Here is a 24772-nt window from a genome sequence, read left to right on the forward strand (position 1 = left end):
AACCCCGCCACTATAGATGAGGTTGCTAAACTACTTGCTAATGTCCACTTAATGACCAGCCCTCTGGATCCTGTTCCCTCGCAAATGCTACGTTCACCTTCTGGCCCTATTCTACGCTCTCTAACCCACATCTTCAATCTCTCCCTCTCTTCTGGCATCTTCCCCAACTCTCTAAAACATGCACTAGTCAGCCCCCTACTTAAAAAGCCCTCACTGGACCCAACCGATCTGAACAACCTACGCCCTATTTCCTTGCTCCCCTTTTCATCCAAACTCCTTGAACGTCTAAGTCTACAACCGACTGTGCGACCACCTTGCCGAGAATAGCCTCCTTGATCCCCTTCAGTCTGGATTTCGGCCTCAACACTCCACTGAAACTGCTCTCCTAAAACTGACAAACGATCTACTAATGGCCAAAACCAATGGACACTATTCTGTACTCCTACTTCTGGACCTTTCTGCTGCCTTTGATATGGTTGACCATCCCCTTCTCCTCAAAAAACTCCATGCCTTTGGTCTCCGTGACTGTACTCTTCACTGGTTATCTTCCTACTTATCCAACCACACCTTTAGCGTTATGTACAATTCTACTTCCTCCTCTCCTCTTCCCTTCTCTGTTGGGGTCCCCCAAGGCTCTGTTCTTGGACCCCTCCTATTTTCAATCTACACCTCCTCTCTGGGTCAGTTGATAGCCTACCACGGCTTCCAATACCATCTCTACGCTGACGATACCCAAATCTATCTATCCACCCCTCAGCTCTCTCCCTCGGTCTCCTCACGTATCACTAATTTACTATCAGATATATCTCAGAATTCTCTTCCACAAGCAGTCATATCAGCAGGGAGCATTGATGGTTTCAAAAAACTATTAGATGGGCACCTTAAAGACCATAACATTCAGGGGTATACAATGTATGGTTAACAGCAAACACGCACACACATCATAGGTTGAGCTGGATGGACTGGTGTCTTTTTTTCGACCTCGCAAACTATGTAACTATGTAATCACAAAAGTGTTTTTCTCTTTTGTTCATTGACGGACACAGCTCCTCATCATCTGGACTACTGTGTTATACTACAGGAGTAGGACACTAGGCAGAAAAGAACTTGACTACGCCTATGGGACAGTCCCAGGGGGTATACTTTCACTCTCTGCTATTTTTTCTGAGTAATGACCTAGTTCCTTGCTGGGATCTCTGATCCTGGCAATTTTTGCTTTTTAAATGGAATTTTTTTCCTTCCCTTTTTATTTTTTTATATTATTTTGTTCCTGTGAGATCTACAGTCAAGTGCCGGACTAGATAATCTAGGTCCAGAGGGTCCTCCCAGTCTGGCTAGCGAGTGTGTGCAGACCGCAGCTCCGCGTTAGGTCGGCCGCAACTTAGTCCCACTGGACAGGCGGCTAGCCTGAGAGTTAAACACTGTACAGGCTTCGGCCTGAGTCGCAGTGTTTCTTCCTGGCCGACAGTAACCACATTACGATGGAGCGGGGGTCTGTCCGGAGCTTTGCCCTTCCCTGTTCCTGGTGTGGTAAGTAGCTGTCCCACCTCTACCCCTGGAGGGTTTTGGGGTGAATGTGGGCCCCTCCTGGGATGGTCAGACCCCGGTGCTCCCCTCCCCCCCATTCAGCGTCCCCCCCCCCCTCTTTTCTCGGTGGTCTTCTGCAGGCCTTTGCCCCCCATCTGCCCACACCCCCCCCCCACCCTGGGGTGGACATAACTTTTTAGGTCAGTCTGGGGTGTTGAGCTGGCGATGGGTGGTGGAGGGGAGCGTGCCGCTGGTGACCGAACTATCGATCCTTGGAAAGGGTATGGGCCTGGAGGGGGCGCCTGCCAGGGCCCCACTTCCTGTTGGGATAGTTCTTGAGCTTATGGCCACGTGGTGCTGCCGTTTTCTTGTAACCTTTTATGCTACAGATCGGCGGCCATGTTTGTGTAGCCTCAGCGGGCATTTTCTTGAGGTTTCCCATTGAAAATAGCGGCAGCCCTGTTTTTGGAGCCGGATGGGTGGTGATTCGGCAGTGGGAGCCCCACCTTGGCCTCTATTGCTGATCCCTGGATATTCCTCTTCCTGATCGCTGCATGGTGTGCAGTTAGTTTGGTGCTGTGAGTACCTAACTGGTGGTAGTAAGTCTATTTGTGGGGTTTTCTCTCCCTCTCTCTGCTGTTGCAGCGGTAGAGCTCTGTGCTGGGCCTTGTGGTGCTGCCGGCACAGTGGGGTGTCCCTTGCAGTGTTCTACACTTTTTTTTTTTTTTTTTGTGGGTTCCCCTCTCCAGGCTTGCAAAACAGGCTTGCAAAAAGCGTCCCCCGCCTAAACCTGCTTCCTCTGTCTTATCAGATTCAGAATCTGATTCGGTCGCTGAGGATGCGAGTTACCCTTCTGGGTCTGCATCCACCCACCTTGCGTGCTCAGATAGTGAGGATGATTTCTCTGTTTCTCTTGGCGCGCATCAAGAGGCACTAATGGATGCGCTGATTGTATCAGTGCGGGAAACCTTAAAGTTGAAGGATGTGACTAATGCAGCATCGGAGGCACGGGTCACCTTTGGCGCCCACAGGTCCTCCAAAGCGGCGAAGGTGTTCCCCCATTTCCTGCCTTCTTTGACAATATTGTATTTAATATACACAAAACAGTGGGGGTGCCCGTAATGCACCTTTACAATCCCAAAACGTTTTGCAATGCGGTACCCCCATGAGGATTCCCTCCTTAAAAAGTGGACAGTTCCTCCTGTATTGGACTCCCCAGTTTCCAGGTTGACTAAAGCCACCGTAATCCTGGTTGAAGAGTCCCCAGTCTTCTCAGATCCGGCTGATAAGAGGTTGGAGGTCTTGAACCGCCATACAGTCCGGTCCATAAATATTGGGACATCGACAGAATTCTAATCTTTTTGGCTCTATACACCACCGCAATGGATTTGAAATAAAACAAACAAGATGTGCTTTAACCGCAGACTTTCAGGTTTAATTTGAGGGTATTTACATGCAAATCAGGTGAATGGTGTAGGAATTACAACAGTTTGTATATGTGCCTCACACTTTTTAAGGGACCAAAAGTATTGGGACAATTGGCTGCTCAGCTGTTCCATGGCCAGATTTGTTGTTCCCTCATTATGCCATTTACAGGGAGCAGATAAAAGGTCCAGAGTTCATTTAAAGTGTGCTATTTGCATTTGGAATCTTTTGCTGTCAACTCTCAATATGAGATCCAATGAGCTGTCACTATCAGGGAAGCAAGCTATCATTAGGCTGAAAAAACAAACCCGTCAGAGAGATAGCAAAAACATTTAGGTGTGGCCAAATCAACTGTTTGGAACATCCTTAAAATGAGAGAACGCACCGGTGAGCTCAGCGACACCAAAATACCTGGAAGACCACAGAAAATAACTGTGGTGGATGACCGAAGAATTCTTTCCCTGGTGAAGAAAACACCCTTCACAACAGTTGGCCAGATCAAGAACACTCTCCAGGAGGTAGGTGTATGTGTGTCAAAGTCAACAATCAAAGACAAGACTTCACCAGAGTGAATAAGGGGGTTCAGCACAAGATGTAAACCATTGGTGAGCCTCAAAAACAGGAAGGCCAGATTAGAGTTTGCCAAACAAAAGCCTTCACAGTTCTGGAACAACATCCCATGGAGAGATGAGACCAAGATCAACTTGTACCAGAGTGATGGGAAGACAAGAGTATGGAGAAGGAAAGGAAATACTCATGATCCAGTTTATAGTTCCCAGTAAGGAAGGCAAGGTGCGTCCAATTCTGGACCTCAAGGCGCTAAACTGCTTTGTGCTGGTACAGATGTTGCAAATGGAATCCATTCGCACAGTGGTGGCATCCCTACATCAGGGGGATTTCCTCGCCTCCATCGAGATCAAGGACGCCTACCTACACATCCCATTATGTGTCGACCACCAGCGCTTCTTCCGCTTTGCCGTGAGCGAGGAGCATTATCAGTTTGTGGCATATCATCTCTGCTCTTTGAGTCTTCACAAAAGTATTGGCCCCTGTGCTAGCATTTCTGTATCAGTGGGGGATAGCGGTACTGGGGTATCTGGATGATCTGCTTTTGCGAGTCTTCGAGTGCACTGTTGGACAACTTAGAGATTACTCTGCAAACTCTGAGGAATTCCGGTTGGATTCTGAATCTTCAGAAGTCTGCTCTGGTTCCGTCCACAAGCCTGGACTATCTGGGTCTGACTCTGGACTCGGCCTCAGCCAGAGTGTTTCTTCCTCTGGAAAAACATCAGAAATTGCAGGAGGCAATTCAGCTTCTGCTGTTCAGCAGACGGTCCTCTATTCCATCTTGCATTGTAGACCTGAACAAAAAGAAGGGCGCACCAGCCTAGCGCATTATCCTCAGTAGGCTTTTTATTGATAAAATATAAAAAAATGGCTACTCACAAACATGCGATGTAAACCAGCATATCAACTCCATCGAACAGCTGAAATGCTGGTTTGCATCGCATGTTAGTGGATGCCAAGTGAGAGTCCCGGGATAGAGGCAGTCCGAGAACCTGATTCTGAGCACAGGAGCAAGATGCCAAGCATCGCAATTTTCTTTCTGGAGTATTCCATCTTGCATGCAGGTACTGGGCCTAATGGTGTCTACCTTGGGGGCAGTTCTGTTTGCACAGTTCCACACAAGATGTCTGCAAAAAGATTCTGGTGAAATGGAATAAGAATCCTCAGTTTCTAGACAATCTGATCCTGTTGAGCCGGAGTACGAGGGGGGGTCCCTGTTTTGGTGCCTTCGTTCTCTGGCACTTCGTCCTGGGCAAATAGTTTCTTTCCCTGTACTGGACTTTTGTCACCACTGACACCAGCTTGTCAGGGCACAGGCGTCCTCGGCACCGACTGTGCTCAGGGGGTCTGGGCTCTGGAAGAGTCCAGGCTACCAATCAATGTACTGGAACTCCAAGTGATCAGATTGTCTGTCTGAATCATTGGACAAGTCGTTTTTCAGGGTGGTCCGGAACGAATTCAATAGGACCATGCCATGGCCGTGGCCCATGTCAATCACCAAGGGGTCACAAGAAGTGTCCTGGCAAATCGGGAAGTAGCTGGAATTCTAGGGTGGACAGAACGATTTGTTCCAGCCCTCTGCTGTACACATTCCAGGAGTGGAAAATGGCAAAGGGATTACCTGAGTCGACAGGCGTTGGACCAGGGGGAATGGTCACTTCATTCGGAGGCGTTTTTCATCAGTCGTGTCTCTCCGGTGGGGTACTCCCCAAGGTGGATCTGTTGGCCTCTCGCCTCAACAGGAAAGTGAAGAGGTTTGTGGCACTGTTTCGGGATCCTCTAGCCGACGCCACTGACTCATTAGTGGCTCCTTGGAGTCAGTATCGTCTGATTTATGCTTTTTCCTCCTCTCAAGCTTCTGCCGAGACTCCTGTGCAGGTTCGAGGCAGAAGGGAGTCCGGTCATCCTAGTTGCTCCAGACTGGCCTCGCCGGTCTTGGCACGCCGATCTGGTATGTGTGGTCGCTGATGCTCCTTGGAGACTTCCTCTCAGGGAGGATCTGTTGTCGCAAGGGCTAATCTTCCACCCTGCTTTTCAGTTGCTGGCTTTGACGGCTTGGCTGTTGAAAGCCAGGTGCTGAAGGATAGAGGGTTCTCTGACTCAGTGATTCCTAAGCTGTTAAAAGCTAGAGAATCTACTTCTAGGAAGATTTTGTAGAAGAGGTACATTACATGGTGTGAATCCCTTAGGGTTCACCCTCGCTCCTTTTCCTCGACACGAATCTTGGCTTTCCTACAATGAGCAGCACCTGGCCATGAGTACCATCAAGGGCCAGGTTTTAGGCTTTGGCAGTTTTCTTTCAACATCCGTTGGCCACACACTCATTGGTGCGTACCTTTTCTCCAGGGAGTGAGACACTTGGCTCCTCCAGTGCGGTGTCCATTGCCGCTGGGAGACCTCAATTTGGTGTTGTCAGTTCTCCAGAAAACATTTGGGAGGTTCCCCTGCTTACATTGTTCCAGAAGATGGCCTTTTTGATGACTATTACTTCTGCACGCAGGGTGTCGGAGCTGGCGGCGCGGTTTTGTCGTTCGCCTTACCTGGTGGTTCACAGGGATAAGGTGGTTCTTCGTCCATGTTGGTCGTTTCTTCCAAAGGTCATCCTTGATTTTCATTTGAATTAAGACATCTTGTTGCCCTCCCTGTGTCCCAGGCCTAAGCATCCCAAGGAAATTGCCTTGCACTCCCTGGATGTGGTCCAGGAAATAAGGGTGTACCTGGCAGCTACAGAGTCTTTTTAGAAAGTCACACTCCCTATTTGTCCTCACCGATGGACCTCGCAAAGGGTTGGCTGCTTCTGCTGCGACCATTTCCAGAAGGATCAGACAGACTGTGGTTCAAGCTTATTCCATTATGGGTCAGGTTCCTCCTTTCCCTGTTTAAGGCGCATTCTCTTTGGGCGCTTAGTGCCTCCTGGGCTTTCCGTCATCAGGCGTAAGTGATGCAGGTTTGCAAGGCGGCCACCTGGTCGTCTGTGCACATGTTCACAAAGGTTTATGAGGTGGATGTGTTTGCATCTGCGGATGCTTCCTTCGTCCGCAAGGTTTTGCAGGCTGCTATTTAGAGGACTTGTCCTTCTTCTTCTTTTTAAAGGGTGTTTTTTATTTATTTATTTTTATTTATTTATTTATTTTCAGGTGAGCTCCATGTTACCTGGTTGGCTATGTTTAGCCTTTGGGAAGGTATTTTTTTTACTGTTCCCACCTCTCTTGTTTGACACTGCTTTGGGACATCCTACATTGTCAAGAAGATGAGGAGCGGTGTCCGTCAATGAATGAAAGAGGAAATGGGATTTTTGACTTGCTGTAAAATCCGTTTCTCTGATATTCATTGATGGACACAGCACCCACTCCTCTATGGAGTTGGGTTTTTTCTCTTCTGACACTGCTTGTAACAAAACTGAGTACCTATAGCAGAGAGTGGAAGTACACCCCTTGGAACTGCCCCATAGGCGTAGTCAAGTTCTTTTCTGCATAGTGTCCTACTCCTGTAAGGGCAGTATAACCCACATAGTCAAAAAGATGAGGAGCTGTGTCCATCAGAGAAATGGATTTTACGATAAGTCAAAAATCCCATTTTTTTTTTTTTTTGTAGTTCTTCACTTCCTTATAAATAGGACTACAGCCATGGAAATTTCTCTTTCGTTCATTGACATACACAGCTCCTGATCTTAACCATTGGGACAATCTGGTTACAATCACTATCATAGGCTCCTACACATTTGTGTGCCGCTTAGTTGGTTTGTCAACCTCTTTGCACAGATATTAATTTTTATTGTCATTGAGGTAATGTCTTTTATGTGGTTAGTGATTTGTTGTTCAATCACCTTTTTTATGTTGATCAATAAAATGTATTTTTATATAAATTGATACATTTCACTATTTCTTACTCCCTAATATGTACATGTCCCATTTTAAACCCCATTGGGACCAATTCTTCCTTTTTGCTGATCTTAACCATTGGGTTATACTGCCCCCTACAGGAGTTACGCCTATGGGCAGTCCCAGGGGGTATATTCCCTCTCTCTGCTATAGGTACTCAGTGTTTTTTTTTTTTCTGCCTTGTCAGGAGTAAGAACCTAGTTCCTTGCTGGGCTCTATGGTCCTGGCATTTTTTTCCTGTCAGATCTACCGAACTGGGCGATATCTGGCCAGCGAGCGTGCGCAGACCTAAGCTCTGGGGGCTGGGGATTGTGAGTTAAACACCTTGTGAGGTCGCATACGACCGGGTCTTGGCCCGAGACGCAGCGTTCCTCCTGGCCGACAGGCCCCCTTTTCGATTGAGAGGAGGTTCTGTCTGGAGCTGTGCCAGCCTGGTTCCTGGTATGGTAAGTAATTGTTTCCCCCCCCTCCCCCTGGAGTGTTTTGGGGTGGCTTGGGCCCCTCCATGGGACGGTCAGACACCTGGGTTCCCCTCCTTCCTGTTAGGCACCCCCCTCATCAGTCTAGTGGTCCCTGTGGGCAATCTGCCCCCCCTCCACTGATGCTGGGGCTGTGGGGTAGAGTGGTCCACCTAGGGTGTGGGCAGGGTGCTGTGCTGGCTATGAGTGGGTGCGCTGCCTGCCAATGGTGATTGGGGGGGCTGTACCTGGTGGGGGCTCCTGCAGGGCCCCTTCTTCCGGCCTGTGCCATTTTCTGGGGCCAGGGATCCCTCCTAGTGCTGTGCGGGGCTGCCATTTTCAAGTAGCCTGTGTGCTTAATGCTTGGCGACCATGTTTGTGTAGTCTGGCGGCCATTTTCCGGTGGTTTGCTATTGAAAATGGCGCCGGCCATGACAGTGGAGCCCTCTGAGCTGAGATTTCGGTGGTGGCAGCCCCTCATCCCCTGGTGCTGACTGTGGGGTCTTATTTCCTTATCGCCATTCGTGCAGTGCAGATTCTCCTGTTAGCTGCAGTGCCTGGCTTCTGCGGGGTGGTGAGTCTGGTGGGGTCCTCTCCCTCTCTACTGAAAATCAATTGGTGCTCTGTGGCTGACAACCAGGTGGGCTGCCAGAGCAGTGGGGGTTGTCCCTTTAGCAGTGTTTTTACACTTTTTTTTGTGGGGGTCCCCCTGGTGACTCATGGAGTCTTTGGCGCACATCTCCCCACCTGATCCCCTCTGAGGCTGCGGGGCGATCCGGGTCCCATTCAGCCTTTGATGCACTGACAGCGGTCCTTTGTGTCCTGGGTGGAGGTGGCTTTTGGGTGATGGGCTGGCAAAAAGCGCCCCCCGCCTTCCCCTGCCTCATCTGTCTCATTAGATCCTGAATCTGATTCGAAAGGGGGTCACCCTACTGGGTCTGTGACTACGCGCCCTGAATCCTCAGATAGTGAGGAGGATTACTCCACATCTGCAACCGCGTATGAAAAGGCGCTAATGGACGAACTGATTGTAGCTGTGCGTGAGACCTTAAAGATTAAGGATGCGGCTGAAGCTGCGGCGGAGGCGCAGGTTCCCTTTGCCATTCACAAGCCATCCAGAGCGGAAAAAGTGTTCCCTTTCTCCTCCTATTTTGACAGAATTGTCACTAAATAGTGGAGACGACGAAAGCGCTCCCTTAGGGTCCCTAAGCGAGTTTGCTAGGCGATACCCCTATGAGGAATCCCTTCTTAAGAAATGGACGGATCCAACAGTGGTGGACCCTCTGATTTCCAGATTAAACAAGGCAACCATGATTCTAGTTGAAGAGACCCCGGCCCTTAAGGACCCAGCTGACAGGAAGGCGGAGGCTGTGGCCCGCAATATGTACATCCTGGCTAGTTCGGCACTGAGGCCGATATTCACCTTTGCCCTGGTGTCGCAAACTGGGACCGAATGGGCTAGGCTTTTGCGCCATGACCTGCCTTTGCTGAGCTGGCGGACCAGCTGGTCCAGGGGCTGCAGTTTATCTGTGATGTGTCTTTGATGTATCTCCCCTAGTGGCTCGGCTCTGTTTTTCGGCAGTGGTCCTTCGGCGTGTCTTTTGGCTCAAAAGATGGTCTGCGGACCAGACTTCTAAAAAGGCTTTGACTGATCTTCCCTTTCAAGAAGGTCGCCTGTTTGGTGCTACCCTGGATAACATCATTAAAGGTCTCACGGGGGGGAGAGTACCTTTTCTTCTGCAGGCTACTATTGGCAAGGACCTTCGTCGTAGACGTGGGCCTTCCTTCTCGGATCGTAAGAGATTTTTTCGTCCCTCTGGGTCGACTGACAAGGGATCTGAGCCCTTCGGGGCTTCCTCTGGAGGATCTAAGCAAACTTGTTCTCACAAGTCAAAAGTGGGCTTCTCCAGACCTGCAGACAAGGCCCCTTCAGCATGAAGGTGCGCCCTCACCCGCATCTAAGGTGGGGGGATGTCTTCGCTGGTTCCCGGACCCGTGGACTCCCCTGGTACAAGTCAGGTGGGCCCATGAGGTCATTCGGTGCGGCTAGAAGATCGAGTTTGGTTCTTCTCCTCCAGTAAGTTTAAATGGTGCAACACCATTTATTTTAAAGGGTGATGGTTCCGACTTCAGAACAGTTTCAAGGGTTTTACTCAAACTCGTTTACAGTCCTCTGGAAGGAAGGCAAGGTGCATCCAATTTCTTGACCTCAAGGCGCTGAACTGCTTTGTGCGGATGCAGAAGTTCAGAATGGAGTCAGTTTGCACGGCGGTGGCTTCCCTGCATCAAGGGGATTTTTCTGGCCTTCAGCGACATCATGAAGAAGGCTTACCTTCACATTCCAATATGTGTCGGTCTCCAGCGCTCCCTCCGCTTTCCCGTGGGGGAGGAGCATTATAAGTTTGTGGCGTTACCCTTTGGTCTCGCTTCTGCTCCCTGGGTCTTCACGAAAGTGTTGGCCCTGGTGCTAGCATTGTTATGCCAATGGGGGATCGCGGTACCAGGCTACTTGGACGACCTCCTTCTGCGAGTGGGGTCTCCTACTGCTTTGGTTGAAAACCTGAAAATCCTCATACGAGCTTGACGGTGTTTGGCTGGATTCTGTATTATCAGAAGTCTGCTCTGGTTCCGTCCACAAAGCTGGACGGTCTGGGTCTGATTGACTCTTGACTCGGCCTTAGCCAGAATGCTCCTTCCTCTGGACAAACTGCAGGCTGTAATTTGTCTCCTGCTGTCCAGCAGATGGTAATCCCTCCGGACTTGTATGTGGGTGCTGGGCCTGATGGTGTCTACCTTGATATGATGTCCATGATATGGTGCTTTGTTCTTCGGAGCTTCGGCTGGGCAAATCCTTCCTCCCCTTGTGTTGGACAGTGGTCACCATGTATGCCAGCCTGTCTGGCTGGGGAGGCATCCTCGGCAAAATTTCTGCTCAGGGGGTCTAGACACTGGAAGAGTCCAGACTACTGATCAATGTCTTGGTACTCTGAGCGATCAGACTGTGCCTGGAACATTGGACGGATTGTCTTCAGGGATGTCCAAATGTCCAGTGCGCATTCAATCGGACAATGCCATGGCTTATGTCAATCACCAGGGGAGCACAAGAAGTGCGGTTAGTTCCAGCCCGCTCCACCGTACACCTTCCCGGGGTGAAAAACTGGCAGGCGGATTACCTCAGTCGGCAGGCGTTGGACCAAGGGGAGTGGTCTTTTCATCCGGAGGTGTTTCATCAGTTGTGTCTCTAGTGGGGCATCCCTGAGGTGGGTCTGTTGGCGTCCCTGTTCAACAGATAGGTGCAGAGGTTTGTGACTCGGTCATGGGATCCTCTGGCGGACAACACGGATGTGCTATTGACTTCGTTGGGACAGTATCGTCTGCTTTACGCCTTCCCTCCTCTCAACCTTTGCCAAGACTTCTACACAGGTTTTAGGCAGAAAGAATTCTGGTCATCTTAGTGGCCCCGGACTGGCCTCACTGGGCTTTGGTATGCCGATCTGATGCGGCTGGTCGCCAATGTTCCTTGAAAGCTTCCTCTCAGGGAGGTTATGTAAAGAAATCAGGTGCGCTGCCCTAGTGCATATGTGCAACATACAAAATGATGCAAACAAATAAACCAAAAATGCAATAATAATGCAAAAAAATGAAAACGTATGCAATTCGTGTAAAACAAAAAATGTCCAGAAGGTGACTAGTGATACACCAATGTGCAATAAACGTCCATGTTATAAGTCCATAAATAAAGTGCAAAAAATGGTGACATAAGCTTCCAGCTTGGGGAAAGGTGAACTGTGATTGGAAGGTGCAAAGTCCCACCACCAGCTTGGCCTCTTACCAGAAGTTAAACGTTAAGGGCATATATGAATATGACCGCTCCAAAGGTCATGCAGCCAGGTAGAAAAGTTCCCAGAAATACAGAAGGCACTCTGACACACTCGTGCTCCCTAGACTCTTACCGGACAAAAGCCAAACAAGAAGCCTGGTTCTATGGTGATGAGTGGTCCTGCCGGGGGTTACTGGACTCTAGGATGGCTGATGTAGTCCTTGTGTCCAAGAGGAACAGACCCAGTCAGAAAGCCTGACGAAAGAAGATCCTGCCAAAGGTGACTAGACTCTGATTGGCTGCTGTAACTCCTTAGTCTGGTTGACCTCAATAATAGGGGACACAACAGAGGGGACCGCAATAGTGCATTACCAACAGTAGATATTTATTAAAAACAAATGGTTGCACTTACAGTTGTGAAGACAATAATAGCGAGTTCCCTCACGGAGGAGCTGTATGGCGGGGTCCGCCTGCAGTGCGGACCGCTGCCTGGTCTAGATGTGATGACGCGGCGCCTCCTCTCTGACGCGTTTCTCCCGATAGGGCATCCACTTAGATAGGACCTCCTATCTAAGTGGATGCCCTATCGGGAGAAACGCGTCAGAGAGGAGGCGCCGCGTCATCACATCTAGACCAGGCAGCGGTCCGCACTGCAGGCGGACCCCGCCATACAGCTCCTCCGTGAGGGAACTCGCTATTATTGTCTTCACAACTGTAAGTGCAACCATTTGTTTTTAATAAATATCTACTGTTGGTAATGCACTATTGCGGTCCCCTCTGTTGTGTCCCCTATTATTGAGGTCAACCAGACTAAGGAGTTACAGCAGCCAATCAGAGTCTAGTCACCTTTGGCAGGATCTTCTTTCGTCAGGCTTTCTGACTGGGTCTGTTCCTCTTGGACACAAGGACTACATCAGCCATCCTAGAGTCCAGTAACCCCCGGCAGGACCACTCATCACCATAGAACCAGGCTTCTTGTTTGGCTTTTGTCCGGTAAGAGTCTAGGGAGCACGAGTGTGTCAGAGTGCCTTCTGTATTTCTGGGAACTTTTCTACCTGGCTGCATGACCTTTGGAGCGGTCATATTCATATATGCCCTTAACGTTTAACTTCTGGTAAGAGGCCAAGCTGGTGGTGGGACTTTGCACCTTCCAATCACAGTTCACCTTTCCCCAAGCTGGAAGCTTATGTCACCATTTTTTGCACTTTATTTATGGACTTATAACATGGACGTTTATTGCACATTGGTGTATCACTAGTCACCTTCTGGACATTTTTTGTTTTACACGAATTGCATACGTTTTCATTTTTTTGCATTATTATTGCATTTTTGGTTTATTTGTTTGCATCATTTTGTATGTTGCACATATGCACTAGGGCAGCGCACCTGATTTCTTTACATATTCTACAACATACACTCTAAGGTAGCAGCACACCCTATATTGAATCAGCGCACTTTCCTACCCACCATATTCCTCTCAGGGAGGATCTGCTATCCCAAGAACCAATCTTCCATCATGCTTTACAGTTGGTGGGTGTGACGGCTTGGCTGTTGGAACGCCAGGTAATGATGGATAGAGGTTTGCCTGAGTCGGTGACTCCAACGCTGTTGAAAGCTAGGAAATTTACTTCTAGGAAGCTCTACCATATCGTACATGGAAGACATACATTGCGTGGTGTGAGTCCTACTCCTTGGTGCATACTTTTCTTCAGGGAGTTAGGCACTTGACCCCTCCAGTGTGGTCTCTGTTGTTGCCTTGCGACCTCAGTTTTGTGCTCTGTCCTCCAGAAGCCTCTTTTTTGAGAATCTTTGGGAGATTCCCCTGCTTATGCTGTCCCAGAAGGTGGCCTTTTTGGGGGCTTTCACCCCTGCACGCAGGATTTCGAAATTGGTGGAGTTACCCTGTTGTTCACCTTGGTGGTTCTTTGCCCCTGTCTGTCATTCCTTCCTCAGGTTGTCTCTGCTTTTCATTTGAATGAAGACATTGTGTTGCCTTCCCTGTGTCCCAGGCCAAAACATCCGAAGGAAATTGCTTTGCATGCCTTGGATGTGATTCTGGCGATTAGGGTGTACCTGGCAGCTACGGAATCTTTTTGGAAATCGGACTCAATATTTGTGCTTGCAGATGGGCCTGGAAAGGGTTGTCCGCTTCCTCTGTGACCATTTCCAGATGGATCAGACAGGCGGTGATTCAGGCCTATTCCATCAGGGGTCAGGTTCTTCCTTTCCCTGTCAAGGCGCACTCTACTCGGGCGCTCAGTGCCTCCTGGGCCCTCTGTCATCAGGCGTCAGTGACGCAGGTTTGCAAAGCGGCCACCTGGTCGTCGGTGCACATTTTTCAGAAAGTTTCTTAAAGTGGATGTGTTGGCATCTGCAGATTTGCAGGCTGCTGTAAAGAGGACCTGGTCCTCTTTTGAGGGTGTATTGTGTTTTTTTTTTTTTTTTTTTCTTTCAGGTGAGCTCCAGTTGTGTTTGGTTGAGCTCCTGTTTACGTGGTTGGCTATTGTTTTAGCCTTGGGAATTTATTTTTTGCTGTTCCCACCCCTCATGTTTAACACTGCTTTGGGACGTCCCAATGGTTAAGAAGATCAGGAGCTGTGTTCGTCAATGAACGAATGAGAAAAGGGGATTTTTGACTTACCGTAAAATCAATTTCTCTGATGTTCATTGACGGACACAGCACCCACCCCTCTGTGGAGTTGTAATTCTTCTGACACTGCTTGTAACAAAACTGAGTACCTATAGCAGAGAGAGGGAGTATACCCCCTGGGACTGCCCCTAGGCATAGCCAGACTTTTTTCTGCCCAGTGTCCTACTCCTGTAGGGGGCAGTATAACCCAATGGTAAAAAAGATCAGGAGCTGTGTCTGTCAATGAACATCAGACAACTTGATTTTATGGTAAGTAAAAAATCCACTTTTTTTTTTTTTTTTTACAGTCTGCTGCCTCAGTTTTTAAGATGGCAATTTGCATATACTCCAGACTGGTATGAAGAGTAATCAGATGAATTCCAATTTACTGCAAAGTCCCTCTTTGTCATGAAAATAACTTAATCCCAAAAAATAAACATTTTCCACTGCATTTGTGAAGAAGGCTTCAGGGTGCCCAAGAAAATCCAGCAAGCACCAGGACCGTCTCCTATAGTTGATTCAGCTGCGGAATTGGGGCACCACCAGTGCAAAGCTTGCTCAGGAATGGCAGCAGGCAGGTGTGAGTGCATCTGCACGCACTGTAGGGGGAAGACTTTTGGAGGATGACCTGGTGTCAAGAAGGGCAGCAGAGAAGCCACTTCTCTCCTGGAAAAACATCAGGGACAGACTGATATTCTGCAGGAATACAGGGATCGGACTGCTGAGGACTATGGCAAAGTCATTTTCTCTGATTCCCCCTTCCGATAGTTCAGAGCATCTGGAAAAAACCTTGTCTGGAGAAGAAAAGGTGAGCGCTGCCATCAATCCTATGTCATGCCAACAGTAAACATCCTGAGACCATTAATGTGGAGTTGATTCTCAGCCAAGGGAGTGGGCTTACTTACAATTTTTTGTCTTAAGTACACAGCCATGAATAAAGAATGGTACAAAAACCTCCTCCGAGAGCAGCGTCTCCCAACCATCCAAGAACCGTTTGGTGCCGAACAATGCCTTCCAGCATGATGAAGCACCTTTCCATGGCTTGAGGAACAAAACATCGAAATTGTGGGTCCATGGCCAGGAAACTCCCCAGACCTTTATACCATTGCGAACTTGTGGTCAATCCTCAATGGTCGGGTGAACAAAAGCAAACCCACAAATTCTGACAAACTCCAAGCACTGATTATGCAAGAATGGGTTGCCATCAGTCAGGATGTGGCCCAAAAGTTGATTGACAGCATGCCAGGGCAAATTGCATGCAGAGGTCTTGAAAAAGAAGGGTCAATACGGCAAATATTGACTCTTTGCATAAACTTAATGTAATTGTCAATAAAAGCCTTTGACAGTTATGAAATGCTTGTAATTATACTTCAGTATACCAAAGTAACATCTGACAAAAAGATCTAAAACGCTGAAGCAGCAGACTTTGTGAAAAATACTATTTGTGGCATTCTCAAAACATTTGGCCACGGCTGTACTGTATTTTTTATACACCTGGATCTGTGCTGTTATATTTTACAGAATACAGTTATAAACATATACAACCTAAAGAGACACTGTCACTTTGTCCATTCAGGGCACATAGAGAGTTCTGCACATAGCCCACCTCCCCAAGCATGTAGGCTTCTCTCTCTGGCATTGCATAGTGACCTAAAAGTGTTTTGTCCTTGAATTCCCCTGTCTGTGCCCTGCAGAAATTTTGTGACTTTTATTAACCACTTCAATACAGGGCACTTTGACCCCCTTCCTGCCCAGGCCAATTTTTAGCTTGTAGCGCTGTTGAAATTTGAATGACAATTGTGCGGCCATGCAACACTGTACCTAAACCAAATTTGTCATTTTTCCCCCACAAATAGAGCTTTCTTTTGGTAGTAAGGTTGTGTGTGTGTGTGTTTTTTTTTTTTTTTTTGCCAATCAGGTAAAAAAAGACCAAAAAGTTTGAAAGAAAAAAAAGTGTTTTTTTTTTTGTTTGTTATAAAGTTTTTTGTAAATACGTGTTTTTTTTTTTTCCCTGCACTGAGGCTGCACTGACAGGCACTGATGAGGTGGCACTGATGGGGCACTAGAATGCAGCACTGATAGGTGGCACTGATGGACATAGGTGGGCGGCACTGATAGATGGCAATGATGGGCACTAGTGGGTGGCACTGATAGATGGCCATGATGGGCAGCACTGATGAGGAGGGCACTGGCAGGCTCCCTGAGCACTGATTGGCATCCCTGGTGGCATGGGTGGGCATCCCTGGTGGCCATGGGTGGGCAATCCCTGGTGGCTCTAGTGGCATCCCCCATGGGTCTGCACTGGTAATCAATGCTCTGATTACCAGCACAGATCCCCCCCCCCCCCTGTCAGGAGAGCCGCAGACCGGCTCTCCTCTACTCGCAAGCTGAGGAATGCCGATCAACAGAACTTCCTATTTACTATGTGACCAGCTGTGATTGGACATAGACTCTTTACCAGGATCGGAGATGCGGTGTGTCACTCTGACTCACCCACTTGCCCACCCACTGATCGCCGCTCTGCGTGCCCCCCCCCCCCTGGGGTGCACAGAGCGGTCTATCCTGCTGGACATCATATGACGGCCAGTCAGGATAGTGCAACCACTTTGCTGCTGTCATTCTGCTATATGGCGGGCAGCAAGTGGTTGAAGCCTAAGTTTTCCTAAACTTAAAAAATCAGCACAATAATTACTTGCCTTCAATGCCATGTATCCCTTGTGCTGTGTCTTCCTTTCCCCAATACCTTCCTCCTCCAATTCCCCCCACTTGGCTCTGCAGTAATCCTGTTGTGTGGCAGGGGTTATTATTACTATGGGGGCTGTGACAGGCATTCATCAAGACTGTCAGACTATGACTGCCCTTTTTGCCCACCTTCTTCATTCATAGAAGCCATTCAGAAGCCATACTACAGCTTCTATCAATTAAACCCAATTTATGAATGAAGGATGGGTAGATGATTGATAGGTCCGCCCCTTCCATTCATAGATTGTTTTGTTCACAGAAGCTGTAGTAGTCACACCATAGTAGCTGCACCTGAAGATTGTGAGCATGGGAGCTTTGGAGGGGGAAGATTTTGGTGAATAGGAGAACAGTAGCACAGGGGACACATCTTACTGGAAGTAAGGGTGAGAACATTTCTAACAACTGAGAAGAAATCTTGCCACCAGAACAAATGACTTTTGTTTAAAGTGTTTCCCTTTTACATTCTGTTGTGGTTACTGCAAAAGTTCCCATCTTGTGTGCATAGAAAGGGTGAATCTCCCCAGCAGGGAAACAGACAGCAGTAAAAACCTGACATATGACCGACATCTTTGACTCTTAACACTCAGCATAAACCGCTAGCACCGCCATTAGTCATAAGCAAAGGCACAGATGGACAGCGAATTAGAAAAAGCCATTGGGGTTGATTTACTAAAGGCAAATCCACTGTGCATTTGGAAGTGCAGTCGCTGTAGATCGAAGGGGAAGATCTGAAATGAGGGAAAGCTCTGCTAATTTCTATAATCCAATCATGTGCAAGCAAAAATGCTGTTTTTTATTTTCCTTGCATGTCCCCCTCAGATCTACAGTGACTGCACTTCCAAGTGCACTTATAGTGCACAGTAAATTTGCCTTTAGTAAATCCCATTGTTTCCTAGTATTGAGCATTATGCATTTATTGACATCTATGCAGGTGCAACATTTAACAAAACTTCTTACCTACCTGCAGCCTCCAGGCATGTGTACTATGAGTAGCCCAGGAGGCTGAGGGTAGCTTAAAGCGGAACTTCACCCAAAAGGGGAAGTTTTACTTATTTGTACCCCCTTTGACATTTGCCACTCTTTGGGAGGAAGGAAGAGCAGGTACCCACTCCCCCTTTCGGTCAGATCATCTTGGCAATCTGAGCGGAAATTCACTCCATGCCCCCCCTTTTCCCTGCAGCCTTCTGGGACACATCACAAGTACCAGAAGACTGCGGACCGCTCGCAAAGCGAAGATCATGCATGCACAGTGGGAAACCAACTGTAAAGTCACAAGGTTTACTGCCAGTTTCCCTTAGTTAAAATGCTGACTCCTGGACCGGAAGCTGATTGAAGAATTGGCTGAGGTGAGAACAGCGCTGGGTCCCTGGACAAGTGTCTTTATAATAAACCAGCAGGTACAGTATTGGTAATGGCTGACTTTTTTAATTTTTTGGGGGGGGGGAAGACTGGAGAACCGCTTCAAGATACAGCACACTTGCCTAGGAGAGAAGTGAGGTAGAGTGGAGAGACGATATTGAACTATTTATAGGTCCCAACACATTAAAATTCTTAGTAACTATCTAATGGAGAGGAGGGAGTGAGGGGATGGGAAACTACAATTAATCGTCAAAGGACGAAGTGCAAAGTTTATCTCCTAACCCTTTTCCTTAACATATTTATGTTTTCTGCTAACTTAAAGTTGCTTTAAAAAAAATAGATGATAGCTAAAATGTTCTAAATTCATGATTATTGTTTTATTATGTGCGGTATGGGGGCAGTTTAGGGTCAGCTGAAAAAGTTGGCAGCCAACAGTTATTCAACTGACCTATTTACACACATTTACATACACTTAGTAAAATGTGTGTAAATATATCAAATTCTGGTTGCCATTGTTTTTTTTCACATTTACACACCCTTTACAAAAGAATATACATGCACTACTTACTTGCTTATGCATAATAGGACACTTGAATGTTACAGGTCATTAAGCTATCCCCCAAAAATATATAACTGACGAATAGTGACCCCTTTTCATGCACACATGTAACTGATGTATAGATAGGTTAGTAATTATTGTTAGACTATTTATAGAATGAGTTCCCTGATTGTTAATAAGTGGTGAATGGTGAACTCTTTGAAATATATTGGTCTGAGAAACTGCAATGCAAAAAAAGTTCTTGCTGTGCATGCCCTTTGATGGAGAACATCTCTTTGGGACTTTCTTAGACCACTTTATTAGGAATGCTACTGGTGGAAAGGGTAGTCATTTAAAGAGGTTGTAAACCCAAACAACCTTTTTTTTTTCTTTTCTTGCAGCCTGTAAGAGAAACACATAATGAGCTAGTATGCATCGCATACTAGCTCATTATGAAATACTTACCTTAGAACGAGCCCCCGCCGTGCCGTCCGCTCACCTCTACTGGACATGTCGCCCGTCTTCCGGGATCCGGCCATCTGATTGGCCGGAGCCGCGGTGACGTCACTCCCGCGCACGCGCGCGGGAGCCGACAGTCGCGGCACGGGGCTCTGAAGAAACGGCACCAGCGGCCGTTCCTTCAGAGCGCATGCGCCAGTGACGTCACTGGCTGCATGTAAGGTAAATATCTCCTAAACCGTGCAGGTTTAGGAGATATTTACAGTACCTATAGGTAAGCCTTATTATAGGCTTACCTATAGGTAAAAGTGTCAGAGGAGGGTTTACTTCCTCTTTAACCCATCAAAAGAAACCTAGGTTTTGGACTGGAAAAACCCCCTCCTGCCTCTGAAGCCAAAAAGAGTTATTTTTGTTTCTACCAGGCCTTCAACTTCAGAGCCAGACCCAAGCTAGGGGCACATTTTAGTCATAAACCTTGGGATCACAAATCCCAGAGCTTACAGACAAGTTCTTTTCAGCTTCGATGCTGTCATTTTCCAAAGTGAAGTGGAGAGACATTTTTAACTTTTGCCTGGATACCTGGTTAGCAAACACCTAAGATTATGAGGTAAAAGATGTGGTGTCCAGGGGCTACAAGTTTCATTCTCTACCTCTGCTCTGCTTCATGTTGTTGAATCAGACCTCCATGCTGCTTTTGCAGACCCTTTAGATCACATGTGTCAGACACAAGGTCCGCCGGCTGAATCCAGCCACCAGGCCTTGTTGTGTTGCCCTCACCCAGTTTTGCGGTCGGATCATGGCATCTTCCACCTCCAGCTCTTGCCCTCCACTCCCTGCTTTCACTTGTAAACACAGAAGCCTTCTGTGTTTTCAAGATATGCTTTGTCTTCAGTGGCTTCCGAATGTAACAGATTCATCACAGCGTAGACAGCTTTCCTGAATGTGAGTGAGAACGATCTCCCTGCAAGGCAGTACAGCCTACACAGGGAGGTATAATAGGGCCAAATACAGAGAGAGAGAGAGTTAGAGAGCCGCTTACACAGGGCAGTGCTAGAGCCACCCACATAGGGAGAAGTAGGAGTGGCTAGAGATGCAACAAAGCTTTCAGGGGGTTGGTATTGCACACTCTGTATGTAGCGTACCCCTGAACCCTGCACTCTGTATGTAGTACACCCCTAAGCCCTGCACTCTGTATGTAACCCGCTCCTGAACTCTGTAATCTGTACGTAGCTCACACCTAAAAAGAGAAAATGCATAGTCTTCTAGATTGTAAGCTCTAACGAGCAGGGCCCTCTGATTTCTCCTGTTGGGAATTGTATTGTAACTGTACTGTCTGCCCTCATGACACCCCTGCTTTAGATCAAGGAATCACTGCCATTGTTCTAACTGTAGAAAGGTTTCAAGGCTTTTGGCCCAGCCAAATTACTGTTCCAAAATCAAAAGGGGCATGTTCCGCATCCGAAGGCCCTAAATGTCTGCATTCGATCCCAAAATTTTTTCATGAAATCCACCAGGTCTGTCATATCTTCCCTCTATCATGGAGACTTACTAGCCCCATGAAGGATGCTTACCTGCATCGCAACATTACTACTTTGTAGCCCTTCCATTTGGCCTGTTTTCTGCACCCCCCCCCAAAATGTTCACTAAGGTATTACCATCTGTGCAAGGCTTACTATGTCCCCAGGGTAGTCCATTGTTGGTTATCTGGATGGTCTCCTACCTTAAAGAACAGTTTGCACAAATACGAACATTGTGCTGTGGACTGTCCAGACAATAAAGTGTTTTCCTTAGATCCTTAACCTTCAAAAGATTAGAGCTGGGATTGACATATTGCTTACAGTATCGGTTTCATTCTACACACAGCTTGGGACAGAGTTTTTCATACACCAAAAACGTCTTACTCTTCACTCCCAGACTTGGACTCTACAATCCAGGAGCCATCTAGCAATGCAATGCTGCATGAGTTCTAGGTTTGATGGTAAGTTCATTCAAGGCAGTTCTATTTATTCAGTTCCACTCTATACCCCTACAACTCCACATTCTGTCTGCATAGGACAAGAAGGTGCAATCTCTGGACAAATCGATACCCCCCTAACACTCCAAACCAGGATATCTCTGGCCTGGTGGTTATGAAATTGGTTCTGAAGTCATGTAAATCCTTTCTTATGTTATCTTAAAGATGCTTCAAGACAGATGCCAGGCTGGGGAGGAGTCATGGACACCTTTTATGGGTGCAAGGGTCTAGGTCGATGACGCTCTCATTTCCCAATCAACATACTGAAACTCTTAGTGACTTGGTTGTCCCTACAACCAAGTGGCACACATCCAGGAGAACCTCACATTCCAACCTTGCCCACCATTCACATCCCAGGCATGGACAATTTGCCGGGCAGACTGTTCTAGCTGGCAAGTCCTAGAATAAAATCTTCACCAGAAGTGTTTCAGAACCATTTTCGCAGGTGGGAGACGATGGATGAAGACTATCCAGGTTCAGCACCTATCCTTGGGCAATTGCATTCCACTCAAACCTGCACTCCTGCTCACAGAGGAGTTATTTTCCCTTACAAGTGGTTTAACCTCTTGTGGTGCTTCACTTTTAGTCTTTTTGACCTACAAAGTCGACAGGAATCAGTTACCATAGCTTCCTTACCTTTTACAAGGATCTGGCTCTTCTGTATCCTCCGACACACCCCCAAAGAGATTTTTTTTCTTGCATTCTTAGTTTATGCAGTAGAAAGGGTCCTGAATTTACAGACTATCTAATAATGGTAACCTTGAGTTGTCTTTGAGTAGAGCTATTTGCCTCAATTCCTAATGGGCCATACACACTATAAGATTTTCTGAAGACTTTTTCCTTCAGACTTACCAAAACCATATAATATGAGGTCAAACCTAAACACTTTCAATTTGTATGCAATCTGGCAAGTCTTCGGAAAATCTTATAGTGTGTATGGCCCATTACTTTTGTGTGTGTGTGTGTGGCAGACTTTTCCTTGTTCAGCCCTTCTGGGGTTATTGGGGATTGCTGTGGAATTCTCATTTAGCATGGTTCCATATTTTTGTGCAATCCTTGTCCTTTTTGCCCTCTCCCACTGAGTTAGGTAGTCTGGAATCTGGGCAAGGCACTCGAGTCTCCTCTAACCAAGAAATTCATTTACATTTTGCTGAATGAATAGGGTCCCTTCCTCCCATATTGGGAGGATTCTCCTAAAAGTTATCCTTATGATTTGCCTTTTGAGTCTGGCTCTCAGGTTAGTTCTTGATTTGTCAGGGATCTTTATTTGGTTGGTCTCCTGACCTGACCTAGACATCTGGATGCTGCTGTACTTTCACCTCTGTAAAGGTTTGTGAATTCCCCTGCATAAGACTAGGTGGCCTACTTCCTAGCTGGACAGTGTGTGCAAACTGTGACTCTTGATCGTTCTGTCCTAGAGTCAACTTATCGCCTTTCAAATTTGTTCACCTAGTGATCCCCACAATGAAGAGAGTATTCAACACCTGAGTGTCCTTTCTTTCCTCATTGGAAGGCCTGGTACTCCCCTTGATGGTCAGCTGGGAGGACACATTGATACTTTGCTGCATATTCACCTTAAGGGGACAGTAAGACTCGGTTCACTCTACTCCAACTTGTCAGGCGACTTGGTGTTAATAACCCTACCCTCTTCTTCAGAAGGATTCGGGGTTTGTGCACTTTTATTTTTTTGTTTTTATAGCTTAAAGTGATTGTAAAACTCAGACATGAAATATGAACAAAGCATATCCTTCTATAGTGTGTACTTGTCTTAATTAGAGCTGAAAGTGTAATTTCTGTCTGCTGCTTTGTTCCTCTGCTATCAGCATGAATCACTTCTGACATGTTTTCCTGACACCAAGAGAAAAAAATGTGACATGGAAGGGAGCTGCAGGAGGAGATTGACAGCCTCAGCTCTGTTCCTGTGTGTGTGTGTGTATATATATATATATATATAATATAATGTGTATGTATGTTTTTTTTTTTTTTATAAACATGTTATACTCTCATGCTTTGTGTGTGTGTGGTTTTGCACAGAGAAACCCCAATTCTCCTGTTCTCGGGTCCCCCCTACGGTGCTCCTGGCCCCTCACTCATGCCCAGTGCCCCCAGAGCAAGCAGCTCACAATCGGGGCACTCAAGGAGGCTCACTCCTGGGCCGATGCTCTGCGTGTCCATTTACACACAGCTCTGCCTTGCCCTCTCTCTCTCCTTATTGGCTCACTTGGTGTGATTGACAGCCGCCGGAGCTAATGGCTCCATCTGCTGTCCCAGCCAATGAGGAGGGAGAGTCCCCAGAGAGCTGGGGCTCTCGTGCACATCGCTGGATTGTGATGAGGCTCAGATAAGTATTGGGGGGGGGGGCTGCTGCACAGATTTAAACCTTTAGCCTTTGGAACCCCTTTAACTGTATTTGGTCATCTTAACTAATTGCTGATTTTTGAAAGTGTCATTTATTCTGGTCTCCAGTGAAGTTTCAAAAGTTTGGACCAAACTAGTCCAAATTAATTATTTACTTCACCAACAGATGCAACAGCTGTGTGGTCTGTGTGAACTGTATGTAGCTTCAGCTAGTGTACATATAGTATACAGCATTATGTTCATGGAAACGTCCCATTCTACTCCCGTAATGAAATCGTGTAGGGCTTAGCTCTACTCATCCATTCACAGCAAACTTTGTATTGTGTGAATGAATGCAAGGCTTCCTCTGATTAGCTGACTCACTATCTCTGCCTCTTCCAGTCAGAGGAAGCTTTGTATTCATTCATGGAATACAAAGCTTCCTGTGAATGGCTGAGAGCGCTCATTCTGACTCTATTTTGTTTCAGAAGCGGGATGGGAAGTTCTGTACAACTGTATTTAGCTACAGCTATTGTATGTAGCCTCAGATTTATATAGCACATATAGCTTCTGCATCTGTTAATTAAGTAAATAGTTTGTTTGGACCAACAATGTATTTAAACTTCACTAAAAACTAGAGATCAGCTTTAAGGGCTGCTGTGCACTGCAACATAGACCTCTTTAAATTTGTTTTTAGTCATGTAACGCTTTATCATTTCTTTCAGCATGTTATGGGATTGTGCAGGTGCCCACAGGACCATGGTTCTGCCGAAAATGCGAATCACAAGAACGAGCTGCCAGAGTGGTGAGTTTGTGACCCATATGCATACTGATATATTCAGCCCTTAAAGTGGTTCCCCTTTTTGTGATCTACTGTATGTACGTTTTAAGGATTTAAACAGATTCCCGACCACCGTACATGCATATGTATCCTCGTCGGGAAGTGGTTATACCAGGATCATAGCTGTACTGTAGCTAAACACTTTTACAGGGCATGGAAGGGGGATTTCCCCTCT

At 47.1% G+C, this 24772-nt stretch overlaps 1 protein-coding gene across 1 annotated transcript in view; it reads left to right on the top strand.

Moving 5' to 3' along the window:
* The window catches only part of MLLT6 (MLLT6, PHD finger containing), a 320203-nt gene that overhangs the window by 21068 nt on the left and 274363 nt on the right, over positions 1 to 24772 (top strand). The window contains exon 2 of the mRNA XM_082272078.1: positions 24482 to 24561. Within this exon, the coding sequence (XP_082128204.1) occupies positions 24482 to 24561 (80 nt within the window). The remainder of the gene's footprint in view (positions 1 to 24481; positions 24562 to 24772) is intronic.

The sequence above is a fragment of the Pelophylax lessonae genome (assembly GCF_965119305.1).
Source record: "Pelophylax lessonae genome assembly, chromosome: 11".
In the NCBI taxonomy this organism is placed as follows: Eukaryota; Metazoa; Chordata; class Amphibia; order Anura; family Ranidae; genus Pelophylax; species Pelophylax lessonae.